This window comes from Phyllosticta capitalensis (genome assembly GCF_038381095.1).
Source record: "Phyllosticta capitalensis strain CBS 128856 chromosome Unknown BKA78scaffold_1, whole genome shotgun sequence".
NCBI lineage: Eukaryota > Fungi > Ascomycota > Dothideomycetes > Botryosphaeriales > Phyllostictaceae > Phyllosticta > Phyllosticta capitalensis.
Genome location: NW_027117439.1, coordinates 3,804,457 through 3,823,076, shown reverse-complemented (window position 1 = coordinate 3,823,076; position 18,620 = coordinate 3,804,457). Strand labels below are relative to the sequence as shown.

General features: G+C 52.9%; 6 protein-coding genes across 6 annotated transcripts; 4 read left to right on the top strand and 2 right to left on the bottom strand.

Moving 5' to 3' along the window:
• Nucleotides 1-528: 528 nt before the first annotated feature.
• On the top strand, nt 529-2,041 carry BKA78DRAFT_244271 (aldehyde dehydrogenase; the record flags this gene model as incomplete). Its single annotated transcript, XM_066884017.1, has 2 exons — nt 529-855; nt 911-2,041. 2 exons carry the CDS (start codon nt 529-531, stop codon nt 2,039-2,041), a joined length of 1,458 nt encoding a protein of 485 aa, XP_066750059.1.
• Nucleotides 2,042-2,151: 110 nt separating this feature from the next.
• Nucleotides 2,152-5,503, bottom strand: BKA78DRAFT_359901 (uncharacterized protein; the record flags this gene model as incomplete). Its single annotated transcript, XM_066892393.1, has 2 exons — nt 2,152-3,395; nt 3,551-5,503. The coding sequence occupies 2 exons, from the start codon at nt 5,501-5,503 to the stop codon at nt 2,262-2,264; spliced, it is 3,087 nt and encodes a 1,028-aa protein (XP_066750058.1). The 3' UTR covers nt 2,152-2,261.
• A 243-nt stretch (nt 5,504-5,746) lies between these two features.
• Nucleotides 5,747-7,007, bottom strand: BKA78DRAFT_334911 (D-3-phosphoglycerate dehydrogenase; the record flags this gene model as incomplete). Its single annotated transcript, XM_066890207.1, has 2 exons — nt 5,747-6,850; nt 6,900-7,007. The coding sequence occupies 2 exons, from the start codon at nt 7,005-7,007 to the stop codon at nt 5,903-5,905; spliced, it is 1,056 nt and encodes a 351-aa protein (XP_066750057.1). The 3' UTR covers nt 5,747-5,902.
• A 2,472-nt stretch (nt 7,008-9,479) lies between these two features.
• BKA78DRAFT_291931 (uncharacterized protein) lies at nt 9,480-11,480 on the top strand (the record flags this gene model as incomplete). Its single annotated transcript, XM_066885976.1, has 7 exons — nt 9,480-10,035; nt 10,082-10,129; nt 10,151-10,452; nt 10,534-10,587; nt 10,636-10,712; nt 10,766-11,040; nt 11,095-11,480. 7 exons carry the CDS (start codon nt 9,480-9,482, stop codon nt 11,478-11,480), a joined length of 1,698 nt encoding a protein of 565 aa, XP_066750056.1.
• Nucleotides 11,481-14,004: 2,524 nt separating this feature from the next.
• On the top strand, nt 14,005-15,829 carry BKA78DRAFT_329569 (MFS transporter-like protein; the record flags this gene model as incomplete). The annotated part of the gene is made up of 4 exons (XM_066889677.1): nt 14,005-14,028; nt 14,055-14,392; nt 14,440-15,642; nt 15,691-15,829. 4 exons carry the CDS (start codon nt 14,005-14,007, stop codon nt 15,827-15,829), a joined length of 1,704 nt encoding a protein of 567 aa, XP_066750055.1.
• Nucleotides 15,830-16,437: 608 nt separating this feature from the next.
• On the top strand, nt 16,438-18,610 carry BKA78DRAFT_340471 (pyridoxal phosphate-dependent transferase). Its single transcript, XM_066890322.1, has 3 exons — nt 16,438-17,136; nt 17,187-17,320; nt 17,371-18,610. The coding sequence occupies exons 1-3, from the start codon at nt 16,534-16,536 to the stop codon at nt 18,362-18,364; spliced, it is 1,731 nt and encodes a 576-aa protein (XP_066750054.1). The 5' UTR covers nt 16,438-16,533; the 3' UTR covers nt 18,365-18,610.
• The last annotated feature ends 10 nt before the right edge of the window (nt 18,611-18,620 follow it).

Genomic DNA, 18,620 nt, shown 5'->3' with positions numbered 1-18,620 from the left:
CTTGGACTGGTGCCGCCGGTAAAGGGGATGACGAGGCAGAAATAGACGCATGTCGTACCTGGTCTCTTACAACTTCCAAATACGGAAGCTGTTCGTTCGGCGGAAAGGATTCATCCAGATTCGACCAACACCATGGCCACCACCACATACGTCTTGGCGAGTCTTATTGGCAGCAGTGGACGTGTATGGTCCGGCGTTTAGCATCGTGGGGTCCGTTAGCCCCCGGTGTAATGTGGGACAGGCTTAGGATCTACGACCTAACCCCGCGATCAGGCATTCCTACCAGTCAAATTCCAATGCCCTCTGTGGAGTTTGTCGTCTTTGGCCGGTGTCTTTACTAGGAATCTGGAGGGTGCCCCGCTGCTGCCTCCAGTATCCGAGGTCGAAGGTGGCGGAAGCATCCGCACTTATTAAGGTGCCTCTTGCCCTGCATCAACATTCCAAAGCTCAAGACCTCTCACCTGCCGCTTTCCTAACCCCACCAAAAATTATTCGTCATTTAAAATCTCTCCCGAAACTTGAAACACCATGGCGCCCATTGCTTTGTTTGGTAGTGATGGCGGAGCGTCGAAGCTCGACTTCACCAAGTTCTCAAACGTGATCAACGGAAAGCTGAGCTCCACGGAAAAGACTAGGCGAGGTGTCAACCCAGCCACATTAGAAGAGCTCTACGAAGTCCCCGTCTCTACTCCTGCAGACGTCGACGCTGCTGTCGAGGCCGGCAAGACTGCGTTCAAGTCATGGAAGAAGACTTCACACGCGGAGCGCAGCAAGGCTCTGCAAGCCTTTGCGGAGGCAATCATGGAGAACAAGACGGAGTTTGCTAAGCTCTTGACCAAGGAGCAAGGAAAGCCTGTGAGCCCTGCCCAAGTCCAATCTATTCAATGACAACCTGCTAACCAGAAGCCAGCTCCCAATGGCTCTGAACGAAATTGAAGGTGCCTACGCATGGCTGACCAACTTCTCCAAGGTGGAGTTGGCAGAAGAGGAGATTTCTGAGGATGAGACGAAGAAGACCATCGTGCGCTACACGCCTCTGGGAGTCGTTGTCGGCATTGTTCCTTGGAACTTCCCCATCAGTCTTTCCGCTATCAAGATTGGACCATCCGTCATGACTGGAAACACGGTCATCATCAAGCCCTCTCCATTCACTCCTTACTGCAACCTCAAGGTCGTTGAGCTGGCTCAACAGTTCTTCCCTCCTGGTGTTGTTCAAGTTCTCTCTGGCGACGACCACCTCGGTCCTTGGTTGACTGAACACCCCGGTCCCGCCAAAATCTCCTTTACTGGATCCAGCGCAACAGGAAAGAAGGTGATGGAGTCGGCAGCCAAGACTTTGAAGCGCGTGACGCTCGAGCTTGGTGGCAAGGACCCAGCCATTGTCTGCGATGACGTCGATGTCGCTCAGATTGCACCAAAGGTAGCTGAGCTTGCCTTCCTCAACTCTGGCCAGATCTGCTTGGCCATCAAGCGCATCTATGTCCACGAAAAGATCTACGATGAGTTCCTGGCTGCTGCAGTCGAGCACACCAAGAAGCTCCGACTGGGCAACGGCACCGAGGATGGTGTCTTCCTCGGACCGGTCCAGAACAAGATGCAGTACGAGCGAGTCAAGGGTTTCTTCAGTGACGTTGAGGCACAGAAGATGAAGGTCGCTGTTGGCGGTACCAACGACCGCAATGACGGCTACTACATCACCCCAACCATCATCGACAACCCTGAGGAGACCTCTCGGATCGCCACCGAGGAGCCATTTGGCCCCATTGTCCCCTTCATGAAGTGGACCGACGAGGACGACGTCATTGCCCGCGCAAACAACACCAAGATGGGCCTTGGTGCCAGTGTCTGGTCAAGTGACTTGGACAGGGCTGCTCGCATCGCTAGGCAGCTTGAGTCTGGCAGCGTGTGGGTGAACACGCACTTGGAGATTGACCCCAACGCACCTTTTGGCGGCCACAAGGAGAGCGGTGTCGGCTACGAACTTAGCGCCGGTGGATTCAAGGCATTCTGCAATGTGCAGTCACTGTTCTTGAAGAAGTGAGCGTGAGGCGGGAGCAAAGGAAGCGAGGAATATGTTCATGATGCATCATTGGACTGTCATTTCCTACGTTTTTCCTTCGAGAGCAAGGCTTGGTGGGTGACTCTCAAAGGATGTGTTCAGGGCTCTGGTCCACAGAATGTCTAGGAACATGCCAGATGGCGCTCTCCTTGCTCTTGAATCCAATCGCTCGTCGCTCAAACAAAGAAAAATGAAAGTATGATTACGAAGTCCAACCTTCTTCCACCCAGTATTTCAAGAATCTGCCCACTAAGCCATCGTCGATTCTCGCTTCTTCCCTCAGGCTTGGTGAGAGTTGACGGGTCAGCGTAACATCCAAGGTAGGCTGCACAGAAGATTCAGAGACTTGTCCGTATTTCTGCTTGAAAAAGTCCACTAGTTTGTACGCCGGATTCCTCGACACGTCAGGGTTTGCTTCGAGCCTCTGCACCCATTCTCGCTGAGGGAGAGCCTCGAACTGCAGGCCCTGCCGCTTCAACGCTGGCAAGAAGTCTTGATTCCATCTCAGCAGGCAAGGGTTCGCCACATGGAACAGAGAGAACCGCGGAACAGCTGACACAGCACCAGCATCCGCGCGGTCCAGCAGCGACAGATCGACAACCGTCGCCGCGGTCTTGTCGACCGGCAGCCACGAGAGCTCCTCGTCTGCGCCCTCCACGACCGGCAGCGCGCCAATGGTCAGCGCGCACTGCACCGTCGACGGAAACGCCTCTGTCGCGCTCCAGATGCCGTGCTGCGTGTCGCCAGCGACCTGCCCGATGCGCACGACGCGCGTGTTCAAGCCCGTCTTCTCCGCCGCGGCCACGCAGATTTCCTCGGCCACCCATTTCGACTGGCCGTAACCCATGGCGGCGACGCCGTCCCAGCCGTGGCGCCGTTCGGGGATGGGGAGCGGCGTTGCCTGCAACACGGCCGCCAGACTGGATATGAAGACGACCGTCGGCTTTTGCTGGAGGTGCGAGCGGAGGGCGAGGTTCAACAGGTTGTAAGTGCTGCGCGTGCCCGCCTGCTCGAAGCTTTGCAGGTTCATGTTGAAGTTGACGGGCCAGGCGTTGTGGATGATGGAGGTGACGGAGGTCAGGAGAGAGTCGTATGTTGACGGGGAGAGGCCGAGATGCTCGTCGCTGAGGTTGCTGGATAGAGCCGTGATCTTCTCCATGTGGAGAGCTGAGAGGTTTGACAATAGACGCATTTTGCGGAGAGCACTTTCCACGCGACGGAGTGCCGACTGGTCGTCGTCGGCGCGCACGGGGCACACGACTCTCGAGACGTTTTCTCGAAGGATGAGCGAGGAGAGTATGTGGGCTCCGATTGACCCAGTGGCTCCAGTGAGCAGCTGGCGCTATGTCAGTAATCTCTCTCTAAACCCCTGAGAATTGTGACCCGGGTTACAACAGAACCGCGAGACTCTGGTGCTAATGCATATTGAAGGGAGATGAGGAGTATTCAAACGCTTGGGTTTGGGCATGCAAAGACTTGGAAACCACTCACCACGCACTCTCCCTCAGCACTCAAGTTACCAACCTGAGGCTCCACGAAATCAGAGTATTGACAAATCATCTGCAGAGCCACCTCGCGCGGCTCGCGTACTTCTTGACCTCGCCCAGCTTGCCGCTCAAGCAAGTGACTGGTCAAAAGCTCGACCGTTGGATGATCGAAGACGACGTTGGTGGCAAGGCTTTGGCCGTTGAGCTCGACTCTCTTGAGAACCCTGGATCGCACGTTGGTTGCCTGAAGCGAGTCCATTCCGAGCGAAAAGAGGTCCGATCCATCAGTGAATTCTGACATTTTCTGTTCGTCGAGGTCCAGCTGTTCTGTGATGACTTGTCGAACAAACTCGCAGACTTCGGCGGGCTCCTTCGCCTTGATCCCACTACCGGAGGTTTCCTTCATGGTGTAGTATCGGTCAATGTCCTCTTCGAATTGCTTGAGGAATCGAGAACGGATGATAGTTGCCTTGTCGGTCATTGGCAACTGAACATCTGCTGCCGTTACAATGACAGCCTCTGGTGATATCCTGGCGTACGCCGGAACACGCGAATTTCCAAGCGCCAATTCTGGCAGGACACTGTCGACAACGGCCGACGCACTCAGTCCCAAGTCTGCGGCCTTTTGAGAAGGGACGATGATCATCCCCAAGGAGTCCTTTTGGGCGCCAAACACCACTGCCGCGCGTACGTTCGAATGCTTCTTGACAGCATCCTCGAGTGGAATCGGATCCGCTTTTTCACCATTCACAAGGACGATAATGTCGTCCTGCCTGGCCACAAACTTCCATTTCTGCGGGTCGGTCGGATGCTTCTGGAAAAGGTCCTTTGTTGGATACGAGCCGTCTTCCCTCTCAGACAATACCTTGGTCGGCAGCCCTGGAAGTACGATGAGGTGGTAGATGTCGTCGCCAACGGGCTCAAACCTCAAGAATGGTTTTGCACTGGGCAATGGCGTCACCCAGTTCCACTGATCTTGACACGCCTCCATCAGCGCTCCCGACTCCGTCTGGCCGTACAAATGGTAAATCCTCGCTCCGGCGTCGCTGATCTGGTTCCCGAGGTCGTCCGGAATGGCGGAGCCCGCGCTGATGACTTGTCGAAGTTGAGCCAGGCGCTCGACACCGCCTTCAATCTCCGTGAAGAACTTCAAGATATAGGGAACTGTAACCAAGGCCTCTGATGACGTCTTTTCGAGCCCCGATAGAACCGTGGAAGCTGTGATTGGCCGCGTGGCGTTCATGATGGACAAACATTTCCCGTTGACGAGACTTCTCAGCAGCGTTGCGACACCGAAGCTGTGGAAAAGCGGAAGAGTTGTCAAAGTCTCAACCTGAGGCATTCGACCAGCGACATTGGCGGCTTGAAGCAGCCACGCCTTTGCGAAAAGTCGAACTGGCTTGGGAAGTCCCGTGGTGCCTCCGCTATGGATGATGAAGCCTTGCTGATCGCTCGTGTCGATAGGCTTCAACGGGCCCCCAAAGCGTTTGATGAAGGTGGAATTGGCAAAGTCCTCCACGTCAAGCATTGGTAGGATTGATACGTCCAGATCGGCTGATTTGCAGGCTCTTTCCAAGCTGTTTCGAGCGCCTTTGGAGGCAATGGCGACTCGACAGCCGGTCTTTTGAAGTAAGTGTGTAAATCCTTGGTCCGGTAGTCGCGGGGAGATCAGCATAGCTGTGATTCCCACGCGCTGAAGTGCGAGAAAGGTAATGTAGTACTCCATATTCGAGATTCCGACCATTGTCACTGTCTTCGCAGACTCCTTTGAAACGTCACTGAGAATCTCCATGTAGGCATTTGCGGCATATCTGCTCAGTCTTTCGATGTCGGCGCCGGTGTACTGGGCAAAGTCGGTCTCTCCGGCGTATGAAAGAAGAGGACTTTGGTCATGTGTTTTGGCCCGACGGTTGATAACCTGGTCCATTGTGACAAGTGGTTGTAAATCGGAAGACATGTTGAGTGTGCTTTGGGGGGAAGGTGTGTGGAGCACTCAGGCACAGGTGCGCTCAACCCACACTTATACGTCGAGCATCCTGCAGCATGTGGGTCGCCTTAGCGGACTACACAGCGACTAAAATACCTCAAAGCTTAAAAGATCCGTGCGATTTCGGGTCATTTAGCTCTTTATCATACTGGCTGCAGGTTGGCACCATGATCTTCAAGACAGGGACATGGATCCGTCATCAATTCCGGCGTTGATCGGTACTCAATTTCGTCGCCAAGTTGCTATCTAAGACCATTCTAATCGTTCAAATTCAAGCTCACATTCTCATGAGTAAGAGGAAGCAGATTTCCCAGAAACCCAAATTCAAATCCACCAACGCCGTCTACCCTGGATTCCCAAGCAGAAAATTCACGCATTCTCCTCCGGCTCGAAGGAGTCTCTCCTAGGAAGAATGTCGTTGACTGGAGCATACGGGCGTCCAGTGCGGAAATAGCTCATGATGTTGGTAAAGCACTCCTTCTCGGCCTTAGCAAACGATCCCTTCGTCAAGCCTCCCATGTGAGGCTGAACCACGACCTTGTCGCTCTCCAAGAAATAGGGATGGATTCCCGTGGGTTCTCCCGGAAACACATCCAGTCCCGCTCGAGCAATCTTGCCGCTCTCCAAGGCTTCAATCAATGCCTCTCCGTCGATGATGGGGCCACGCGCAGTGTTGATGATGTACGAGCCCTGCTTCATCATCGCAAACTGCTTTGTGGAAATGAGCTTGGTCGTCTCGGGAGTGAGTGGGCAGTGAATCGACACGACGTCCGACGTCTGCAGAAGCTCCTCGACGGTAGCACAATATCGAGCCCCATATCGAGCATCTTCTTCGGGAAGAGGGCGGCGGTTATAATATCGAATGTTCATGTTGAAGGCGGCGGCTTTTCGAGCGACCTTCCGCCCAATGTTGCCCATTCCGATGATCCCGAGAGTTAAGCCGGCCGGATCCTGGGAAAGCTCCAGTTGCTTGCGCCAGTGGCCCTGTCGAAAGTTTTGCTCGGCTCGACTCGTGTCGCGCAAAATGGCCAGAAGGAGGAAGAAGGTCATGTCGGCGGTTGCTTCGCCAGTGGCATAAATGGAATTGCAGAACCAGATTCCTGCCTTCGTCATCCATTTGACGTCAAAGTCGTTGAAACCAGATTGCGCAGAGACAACGATTCGGAGATGTGGCAGAAGCGGAGCAAGAAGCTCCTCGTCGAAAGGCTCATACGGCTGCGGTGACAGGCGACACACTGCAGCTTGATATGGCCCGTGGGCCGCAACCATTGCGGGCAGTTTTCTCATGAGTTCATTGCGGTCTGCAGCATTGATTATCTGTCACTCGTAAGTTGCTGCTCGCTGATTCCGACTGTCTGATACTTACATCTATGTCGAAATATTTGCTGTTCTCCTCAATCCCTCTGAAAGAGTGCTTTGGTTCACCCAAGTACAAGACCTTTGGTCGCTGGGACTGGTACAAGTCTGGAATCATGATGACAATTCTGAAGGCTTCAGTGTGAGATTGATCAAATTGCAAGGTCTGGCGGAACTCACGGCGGATACGTACAAAAACTAGTCCTTAAAAATACAGATCCACCTGCTTGGAACGTGGTACGTAGGTCCCCTGAACCCTACCCCTTGATATCTCCCAGAAGTCAAAGATTTACTTCTACAGCTATTCTCAGATTGCAGCAAAATCTCGCATGCAACCTTGATACAACGGAGGAATAACGCCGAACTACCCATGGCAAGGCTCATTGTCCGTTGGGCAATTTATGTGGTATCTCTGCCGGTTTTGACAGGCAGGGTCACGGTTGACAGCATTACTCGGTCAGCTGGAGGGTCCAATTTCACATGTCAGTGGATGGCCTCATGGCGAGGCGAGCTGCTGTTGGTGATAATTTTGGTTCGTACTTTGCTTTTGCGCTGTACCTCCATTGCCGACCACCACGGTCGATCCGTGCCCCCACCGCCAGGATTCACAAAGTCTCTCAGACCTGCTTGCATCCCCGCAAGTAAATCGTCATTTCACATTGAAGGCATGAACATACAAATTGAAGGTCTCGGGAATCGCCGCCGCGAACCGTAGGAAGAGGTACCATCGTTCCGAACACATTCCGAAGACCGGCCCGCTGAACTCGTCGAGTCCTCCTTGACGTCGGAATTTGAGCCGGTATCCCCTATAGCCCAAGGCTGCAAATCCGAGTGATGATCTTCCTCCTCGAATGGGGCGGAGACCCGCAGAAGAAACTACGTGTGTTGGCAGCCTGATAGCGCACGTTTCATACAACCTCCCGACGGAGCTCCAGCGTGATTGGTCGTCGATTGGTTACGAAACGTATGGATCTCGAGAATGGCTGATGATTCTATCGAAACCGTCTAAGCAGAGCAACAGTTGAACGATAGCTCCCGAGACGCGTTATGTCTACACTACAGGAAAGGAACGATTACAATGGCCCTTACTCCAGAGACTAATTCGGCTCTTGGTTCCAAGTCATCGCAGTCTAAAATGCAAGCGCTTGACTGCTCCTTGGGACTGTTCACCCGAGCCTGAATTTTCTCGATCTTCAACGCACCAAGAGCTTGAATGCTCCCCGTATTCCTACATTTTACCTTAGTACTGGGACAAGTTGGCAATTTCTCCGGTCACCCTGCAGTGCCAGGCTCGACCTCAGATGCTGCACCTCATGTCTTGGCTTCCGAAAAGAGATCATTCAAAGAGTGGTCTATTGTTTCAAAAAAGCAAAATCAGCAAGAGCCAACGATTGCACTGTTGTAATGCTTGGTAATGTTTGTCGGGGAGTAGACTTGGTGGAAGGAATTATTCCGAAGACCAAATGTCGTGATACCCTTGTCACTCTGATTCCAGGGTCGACTTGGCCCACGCGTACAAGCGATTACAAGGTGCGGCTCTTCTACTCTGTCCTGCCGCTATCGCTAAGCTTATACCAGCCACAGCACGGCCCAAAACTCCGCTCCGTTATGGAGCGGCCGCCGGGTTCGGATGGCCCGATACCAACACGAACTTGGCACGCCTGGTCGGCACAAACTGCAAGACGACCATTGCCGAGTATACACCTGGGGACAACACCCCGCAACCTTACTCGTACCTCATCCGTTGTCGCAGTTGTACCACAGTATCATGTTTGCGCGCTTTGCGCTCGCAAGGTACCACTTGCTTTGTACCTTGCTCAGGACCCCTTCTCCTGTGGTCCTGTTCAGGAGAAATTCCCGTTGCTGCAGGCTTGGCTCCTCTGGCGAGAAAAAGCACCTGGGAACATGACCACTGGCGGCAAGCATCCGACAAGGAACTGGACTGATCGCTGGCGATGTTCATTGCAAGTTGCTCTTTGCGCCGGTATGATCATCCCGTCCGTGTCAGTCAAGCTGGCAAAAGCCATCTGATCCTGTTTGGTGCTTGAACCCTCTGTGTCACTTTCCCCAACTGATTGACGTCGTGTGGAGTCCCATCGTTGTTGCTTCAAGGGCCTTGCATATTCAGAGCATTATTCACCATTGGGTAAGCACGACGCTGTTGCTCCCAATCTCAAGCTTGACTAGCCAAGGACCCAAGGCGCCTTCTACGAGCTTCCCAAAGGCTTGGGCAAAAGGAAAGATCCCATCATTCAGGCCTCCCCCGTGGCATCGGACAATAATCCGGCCATTTCTATAGTCTGAGCTGATTGATAGCCGTCGACGTGGACCTCCAAGCTTGGTTCGTTGGTCCGAATACCGCTCAATCACCAAGACATCCCCGTCAGACCACTTGGACCCATCTGGAGACTTTTGGGAACAATTTCAAGGTGTTTTTGAAATGAGCTAAAAAAGTAAGAGCAGCGGGGCCGTTAATATGCGAGTCGCGGTGACTGTATGGACGAGGAGCATTCATATATCTTCAGCAGGAGCCCCTTGAAGATTGGTAGGCCACGGGTTTTTGTTGGTCCAACAGTCTCTTTCTTTCAAGATGGCGCCCCTCATTCACTCTCTTGTATGGCTTGGGTTCCTGTCTGCGGCCAATGCCATCACCGCCTGGCAGAAATCGAACTACACCTTCCCGGTGCCTGAGAGCCCGGCAAACGCATTCAGTGCCGACTCATTTTCGACAAAAGCTGACGCCATTGCTGCTCTCAAAACCGCACTGGGAAATGTCACGATAGCTGGTTCTGGAGATTACTACTATGGCCAGACGATTGCGAGAGTCTGGACAAACCAGCGCAAGACCTATCCTGACTACATTGTCTATCCCGAGACGCCGGAGCACGTGAGCATTCTGATGCAGTTCTACTCCAAGGCCAACTCTTTCTGGGGCGATGGTTTCGCTATCATGGGCGGAGGCCACTTTGACACTGGAGGAGCCCAGTCTCCTAGCGTCATCATGGACTTGCAGCGCATATCGAACACGGAGATTGTGACGAATCCTCCCAAGAACTCGTCTGAGTACGCCATCCTGAAAATTGGTGGCGGCGCAGAAGCTGGAGACGTCTACGATGCCCTGGACGGAACTGGCTGGGCCTTCCTGGGTACGAGAATACTCTTGCCTTTTCTGCCAGTGCTGACACTCTCCAGGTCCACGTGCGGCATCCATTGGTGTTGGTGGCTTTCTTTTAGGTGGAGGTATGTAAAACGAGTTGACAGCAAAAACCGCAGGCCCGCTAATACTGCGCGATCCCACAGGGATAGCTTTTCAAACAAATGAGTACGGTACGGGGGTGGACAACGTTGTGGCGCTTGAAATGGTACTCTTGAGCGGCGAAATCGTCATGGTTACTCCATACAACGAGTACAGCGACCTGTTCTGGGCCTGCACCGGCGCTGGTTGGCTTGGATTCGGAGTCGTCACCCACTTCTACATACGCAGTAACCCTGACCCGGGCATGGTCACCGTTGGTACTATTGCGTGGTCAGAAGATCAGGCTGATCAGGTGTTTGAGAAGACGGTACGTCATGTCCCTCCCCCTGAAACCCCCCTGAACCCCTTTTGCCCATTTTTTGCGATAATTGATCTAATTTCTTCATAGGCAGCCTTTTGGGAGGGTAATAATGACGTTTCCGCTTTTCCCGCTTTACTCTATGTTGGTTCTCTCCTCTCCATTCTGGAAGAAAGCTAATCCAAAAAATAGTACCTTAAGGACCCCTCTGATATTTCAGCATTGGTTCCGCTGCGCGAGCGCAAATTTACATTCCAGCTGAACGCACTGTAAGTGAAGTTCAATATAAATGACACGTTAAATCAAAACTGACCCCAAATAGGTACTTTGGAGGCGACCAGAAAAAGTTCAACGAGACTTACGGTCAATTCTTTGAAGGAGCAAGCAGCATTGTTTTCGAGGAATACTCTCTCAAGACTTTGCAGCAATACCTCCTTACCAACTATCCTTACGGCTACAACCGCCTGTTTTACGGCAAGAGCCACACGAACTCGACAAAGGAGTTCTACCAGAACACTTTTGCCATTTACAAGGAGACCGTCAATGGCATGATCGCAAGGGGCGAGGATCCAGGTCACACGCTCTGGGTTGATGAATGTAAGTCAAAAAACAGCGGACGGGGAGCATTCAGATGCTGACATGTCAATTCAGACGTTTTCCCTGGCTGGAACGGCGCCGGCCCCACCGATGACAGTGTGACTGCCTGGCCGCACTCGACATCCGCGCATATCACGCTCACTTCCGGCGAATGGACCAACAACAGCCTGACGGAGTACATGTACGACCGCGACGAGAACTACATGATGGCTTACCTTCGCGACTTCCAAAACGGCCTCGGCGAGCCTGACATTTACGACTACCCCAACTACATTGCCCAGTACTCCAAGACGTCGGAGATCTGGGGAGAGCAGAACTACAAAAAGCTGCTCGAAATCAAGGCGAAATACGACCCTGAATGCTTGTTCAACCGTGGACGTGTCATTGCGACGGATGCGTGTGTTGCGAAGGGTCTTGCAAATACTTTCGCTGATTCATGAGGGAAAGGGGCAGTAATGGAGCTTTTGGTCGGATAGTTGGATTATATACTGAATAATATACTTTGAAATACTAGTTACGGAAGCATATCCTCTGCAGTGCAATGTTCCATTCATCTTCACTCCAAGGTGGGTGTCGAAACAAGTGTCAACTCCACGGTTGCGTGCTTGAATGCTCCCTGTACGCATGTACTTTGACTTGGTATGTAGATATTTCTCAAAACACAAGTCGAGATGCGTGCATACAGGGAGCATTCAAGCATCTCTGCTCTTCGTATCAATTGAGATGTCTTTTGCAGCCTAGTCACAATACAGTTGATCAACTTATAGGATTGCTTATACTGATGGATGAATATGGTGGCAAGTATGACTTGTACAAGGCACTGCTTTCATTGACGATGGAGCATCTTATTGCTCAACTTCCTACTTCCAAATAGTTTGTGTTCGGATGAAGTTTCGTCAATCACAAGCAATACGAATGCTCCCTCTACCTACAGCTCTGGAACTTGAGGTTCGTCCTTCCTGGAACTGCAACAAGAGTGGAAAACGTAATCATTCTCAAAACCAATGTATCATAACACAGCGTGCGACAAACCTTGCCCTTGTCCGTTCCCCCTGCACACAGAATTGAGCAGATTTTCCGACACGTCTCTCCGACCTAGATTCATCTATACAGTGATTGTCGGAATGATACTGCCGGACGATTCCAGACACAGATCGATGTGCAGCATAATTACTCGACCAGTCACCGCGCGAGGCCACCATTTGGGCAGCAGGCCAGCCATGATGATGAATGAATTTGGTCCAGGCCGGGCTCTCACAGTACTGCGATTTTGCTCCATCCGATATTTTGTGGTCTGATCTTTGGGAGAGATAGTTCAGCATGTGCAAGCGTCCAAGGTTCAGTCTTGTTTGGAAGTGACTCGAATGTCTCCGTCTCTCAACCACCTCACATGGGGCCTCATAGGGACGGTCTACTGAGCATGAGAAAGTCACAAATCACAGGAAAGCTTTCTAATCACTAAGTCATAGTGTGTGTGTATAGGGAGCATTCAAGCACCCCTGACAGGCCTCGAAGATGAAATTGTCTTTGCAGAATGTTGTGGCCACTCGAAGCTCGCACACGCAGTCCCTAGATTCTCCTCATACACCTCCGAGTATCATCGGTGAATGGTCCTCGATATTCCAACTCATGTTGTTGTAGCCACCACTACCTATCTTTGTTCGATCCAAGTCTACCAGTTTCGGTGCGAGATACGCCGAAGTCCAGCAAGGTAGCAGAAACCACGCCATGTCCAATCTACGGGACCATTCTCCCGATCATCTCTACCGCTGATTAGATCCGACCTCAGCAACGGCCTCAACCCAGCATGCGGCCCGCCATCAAGGAACAGGGCAAGACGGGAAAAGTAGGACAGTATCTATCAAGCTCCAAGACGATCCACTCTTTACACTTCAGTCCCGCCTACCACATGGCGAGGTACCCAAGTACACCACATCCCTTTCAAAACCCCCTTGCCAAGGATACAAAAAGCCGCGCGTCGAGGACACCGACGACCAGCGAACCCTTGCCGGTAGTGCGGCTTCTCCGTAGCCGTGGTTACGGGCCGAACTTTGAGCTTCTTTTGGCGCAGGCCGGCCGGCCTTGACATCATCGCCGAAGGTGTGGCTTAACCGAGCCCACGTTTAAACTTCCGAGGGCCTAAAGAGCACCCCTGCCGAGAAAAAGGGTGCTCCACCAATGGCTTTGTACATTCGTCCCCATGTATAGCGCAGCGTGTCACGATACGATGGCGCTCTTTCGGTGAATTTGAGGCGGTTTCGGCGGTGCCAAGTGATTGGCTGTCCATCTGGGCAGGCTCGTCCGCGCTCTCTAAAATTTCTGGATGATCGTTATCTGATCTCGCTGCATCAGTGCCAAAAAGAGGCGACGCGGCAAGACCCTCATGCACGCAAGCCGCTCAGAGACAAGCATAACAATCAGAGTTGCTGCAGGTGCGAGTGAGACAGACAAGGAGGCAAACGGCGTGCTGGAAACTTCGAAGCTTCAGAAGGACAAGACGCCACAAAACTGCCTCATGCGGTAATGCGGCATCTTTTCCGCGCGAAGCCTACACAAGCCCTCGGAGCTGAAGTACAAGAGTGTCTCTGCCTGAAGTTAATCTGATTCATAGGCAGGCAGGCCCCTATTGTGACATGCTGCAATATTCTGCGGGCAATAATTAAGCTCTGTAGGGCGAGACATGGCGCGACTTAAGCTTGCTATCGGATTGAAATGACCGAACTTCGTCCCTCGTTGACATCATGTCCAATCGAGAAGATTGTGAGTATCAAGGTACTGACTAGTGGGGTTGTCTCGACCCAACGCTCGGTTTGCGAACTCGGATCATGGCAATGCTCAAAGGGTACCTGGCCGTTGGGGAGCGGAGGGGACGATTGGTCGATGATAAACCGGGCGGGCTGCAGAGCGCATGCATAGTCGAGGGCCAGATTCGATTAGCCCAAGCCGCTTGTTGCGTCGGTGATCATGGAGGCTCCTCGTGAGACGCAGGTACGTGATTGAGAAGAACAGTGAAGGCGGTGACTGAGAAAGAACTCCAGCGAAAGCGTCGCAGCAAGAATGACTTCGACAATGAAATTGTTCCAGGCACTGAGATCATGTCCGATGTTTCCAACGGCCTGTTTCTAGTCCCGCGACCAGAGAATGACGAGCATGATCCCCTCAACTGGTCTCATGCGTGGAAGATTTCAGCCATTTCTGTGACCAGCTATGTCAGCTTCGTGCAGGGCTTCGGTCCTTTGGCTCTTGCGCCAATGTTCAGTTACTACGTCGAGGACTTTAACTGCACGCTCTCAGAAGCTGTCCAGTTCAGTGGTGTCTGTATCTTGGTTCTGGCTTTCAGCAACTTCATATGGTAGGTTCTGAGGTTTCTTGAGGTGCAGAATCTCACAGATGCTCCAGGGTACCCATTAGCAACTCTTGGGGCCGTCGCCCGGCGATGATATTCTCGACTCTCATTTGTATGGGATCCTCCCTTTGGCGCGCAGAAGCCAACTCGTACTGGAGCTTCATGGGCGCTTGCATCATGGACGGTGTTGGCGCCGGACCAGCCGAGACGATCCAACCGTCAATCACCACAGATCTCTTCTTCTTGCATTCCCGCGGCAAGTGGAACACCTTGTACTGGGTCGTCTACATGGGATCCTTCGTTGCTGGCCCTCTGATATCTGGAACCATGGCGAAGCATCTCGGGTGGAGGAGCTTTTGGTGGTTGTACACCGCGATGCTTGGACTGGCTTTACTCCTGGTCATCTTCCTGTTACCGGAGACTCTGTATCACCGAGGATACCAGCAAAAGAGAAATAGCGGGAGCATCCAGGTCACCAAATCGGCAAGCGGCGAGGATTTGCGGCGCCTGACTGAGATTTTTGACGACAAGGTCGAGATTTCGGCGGGAGTCAACCAAAGCCAGACCAGTGTAGCCATAGGCGCACTGCCATCGACCACAGCCTCAGAACAGTCAAACCAGTGGCTCGGCCGGGGCAGACCTTCAAAGAAACAATGGATGTTATATCAGTCCAACTCGAGTCCCTGGACGGCGATACTTCTGGACCTCTGGATTCCTTGCAAAATCTCCCTTTTTCCAATCATCGCATTTGCTTCTTTTGTCGTCTCTTTCAGCTGCTCATCTTTCTTGATCGTCAACTTGACCCAGGAGCAGGCTTTCGGAAGCCATCCTTACAACATGGATACCGAAGTTGTGGGCTTGTTGAATATTTCCATTCTCGTTGGAGCCCTGATTGGGCTCTTCTCAGCTGGACCGCTCAGCGACTGGACCGCTGCCAGATTGACGGCCAAGAATGGAGGCGTCCGGGAGGCCGAAATGCGGCTGCCTGCAATGATTCCGTACGTCCTCATCATGATCCTGGGCCATGTCGTCCTGGCTCTTGGCTACGACAATCACTGGCACTGGGCCGCGATAGTGGTCGTTGGTTTCACCTGCGCCGGAATACAGATGGCAGCTCTTCCTGCGATTGTCAGCACGTATGCCATTGACAGCTACAAGTCAGCTGCTGGAAGCCTTTTTGTGAGTATAACAGTCAACAAAAACGTATGGGGATACGGTTTCTCGAAGTTCATCACTCCATGGAGCGAAAAATCAGGGTGAGTCGAAACCTACGAGACTCTGAGATGGTCATGCTGACTTCTAAGGTACACACCACCGGTCATGACAAACATGGCCTTGACCACACTTTGGTGTCTCTTTGGGATCTTCTTTTACCGTTATGGAAAGACTTTTCGGAAGTGGAGTCGAGACAGCAACGTCCACCATCTGCAAACCCAACCATAGGGACTCCGGTGAGGCTGCCATGCATTTAGAAAGTCGCCCATCGACTGAGGGTTAGGTTTAAAAGCCGCGCTTTCTGCATCTACCCTTTCAAGGCGTCTGGTGCATCTGATTCCTCCTTTTTTAACTTTTTTACACTTTTTTCAAGGACGTTCATTCTTCCCATCATGTACCCCTGAGGTGCTTGAATGATTCCCGTCCGAGCTCTTTCCACGGCATCTTCGTAATGTCATCGCATCGCTTTCTCATAGACGCCATAATATGCCCCATCAAACCTCGGATGTCCTGCGGCAATGGAGGCGATTTAGAAGTAGACGGAAGGAAGATTATCCAGTAAGAGGCGATGGATATCGTTGTAGGTTAAATTCTTGGTTCGATTGCCGCGGGAGGTAGTGGCGACGGGTGCCCAAGATGCCGAGCTCCGCGTCGCAACAGTTGCTGGATGCGATGTGTGGAAGTGGTGGGAAAGTTGGATTGAAATACGGAAGAGGTAGAAGAAAAAGAAAAGATGTGTTACCCTCGCAGTAAGCCTACCACATTTGGAAGGTGAAGGGTGGGTCCATAGTGATTAGTCGGCATGTGATGTAACCGACCGTGTGAGCATCACGGCACGGCGGCTTCTGGGCAGTCCCGCTACTTGAACCTGGTCCTCCCCGGCTTTTCAAAGATGCCTCTTCGCATCTGAGGATCAACAACCCATCCGCAACATGCCCGGCTCCACCAGGCTTCCCGTCAGCCTGCGCGACGCATACCAGAGCAAACGCGCGACCCCGCGCGGCCAGCTGCTCGCTCTCAACCTCGACATTGTCCGCAACGTCGTCTTCATCCTATTCCTCCTGCGCTGGACTCGCAAGGCCTTTTACACGCTCAAGGGCCGCGGCCTGATTGGCACAGTCGTCGAAGCCTACATCTCTGTGCGCCGCATTCTCTACGGTTACTTCTTGCGCCTCCCGGGCGTGCGCTCCAAAGTCCAAGCCGAAGTTGGCGAAGCCATCCTCAAGCTCGAACAAAAACTCGTGCCATCCGGTCCCGGTGTCGATCGATACATAAAATTGCCAGCGGAGGGATGGTCGCCGGAGCAGGTGCGCAAGGAGCTTGTCAAGCTCAGCGAGATGAAGCACACACGGTGGGAGGACGGTCGGGTCAGCGGCGCGGTCTATCATGGCGGCCAAGAATTGGTCAAACACCATGGTGGTGAGGACCTGGTCAAGCTCCAGACGGATGCTTTTGCCAGCTTCACATATGCCAATCCCATCCACCCAGACGTGTTCCCCGGAGTCAGGAAGATGGAGGCGGAAGTAGTGGCGATGGTGAGACCAAAGGTCAAAAAGCCCGATCACTATGCGCTAACGGCAAATAGGTTCTGGCAATGTACAATGCTCCGGAGGGCGCTGCTGGTGTCACGACCAGTGGCGGTACAGAGTCAATTCTCATGGCATGCTTGAGCGCAAGGAATAAGGCCTACGCTGAACGCGGCGTAACAGAGCCCGAGATGTATGCTTGACCTCTTAATTTGCAATGATTCTCTACTTACCAAGCACTAGGATTCTTCCCGAAACTGCCCACACAGCGTTCCGCAAGGCAGGCGAGTATTTCAAGATCAAAATCCACATGGTACCCTGCCCAGCTCCGACTCACAGGGTCAACCTACGCGCCGTTCAGCGTCTTGTGAATCCCAATACTGTTCTCCTTGTTGGATCCGCCCCAAACTTCCCTCATGGAATTATAGACGACATTTCAGGTCTATCCCGCATAGCTGCTCGGAAGAGTATCCCCCTTCACGTGGATTGCTGTCTTGGCTCTTTCCTTGTCCCGTTCCTCCAAAAGGCCGGCTTCGAGACCGAGGCCTTTGATTTCCGTCTCAAAGGAGTTACCAGCATATCATGCGACACGCACAAGTATGGCTTCGCTCCCAAAGGCAACAGCACTGTCCTCTACCGCACCGACACGCTCCGCGCGTACCAGTACTTCATCTCTCCAGATTGGTCTGGCGGTGTCTATGCCTCGCCATCGATCGCTGGCTCTCGACCAGGTGCGCTCATTGCCGGCTGTTGGGCATCACTTATGGCGTGCGGCGAATCTGGCTACATCGCCGCTTGCCACAAGATTGTCGGGGCAGCCAAGCGCATCGAGTCGGAGCTGCACGCGCATCCGGTGCTTGCAGCGGATCTCAAGGTGATGGGCAAGCCGCTGGTTTCGGTCGTAGCCTTTACGTCCTCGACTCTTGACATTTACGACATCGCCGATGCTATGTCGGCGCGCGGCTGGCATCTGAACGCGCTTCAGAACCCACCCGCCATCCACGTCGCTGTCACGCTTCCCATCGTTGCCGCAGCAGACCAGCTGGTTGCTGATTTGGTTGAGAGCGTGGAAAGCGTGCGCGAGGAGGAGAGGCAGCGTGTTGCGCAGGGCAAGGGCGCCAAGGGCTCTGTCAAAGGAGACGCTGCGGCGCTGTACGGTGTTGCCGGCAGCTTGCCCAACAAGAGCGTCGTTGTGGATTTGGCAAAGGGCTTCTTGGATACTCTGTACAAAGCCTAAAGGCGTGAGAAGAGTGAATTAATGACATCAATAACGTGTATGGAAAGCGCTTAGCGAATCGGGATGATAATTTTCTTGGGAATTCGGGCGGAGAGCATTGCTATTTGAATGTTTGTTCTCTAAGCGAGGAGTCTGCAGCCTGGGCTTCTATGGAAATACACGAACCAAAAAATGCAAACCCTTCTCCCTTCCACCCACCAGATATGTCATAGTTGAGGACGCACGGACCATTAATCGTTGTACTTCGTCCTTATCG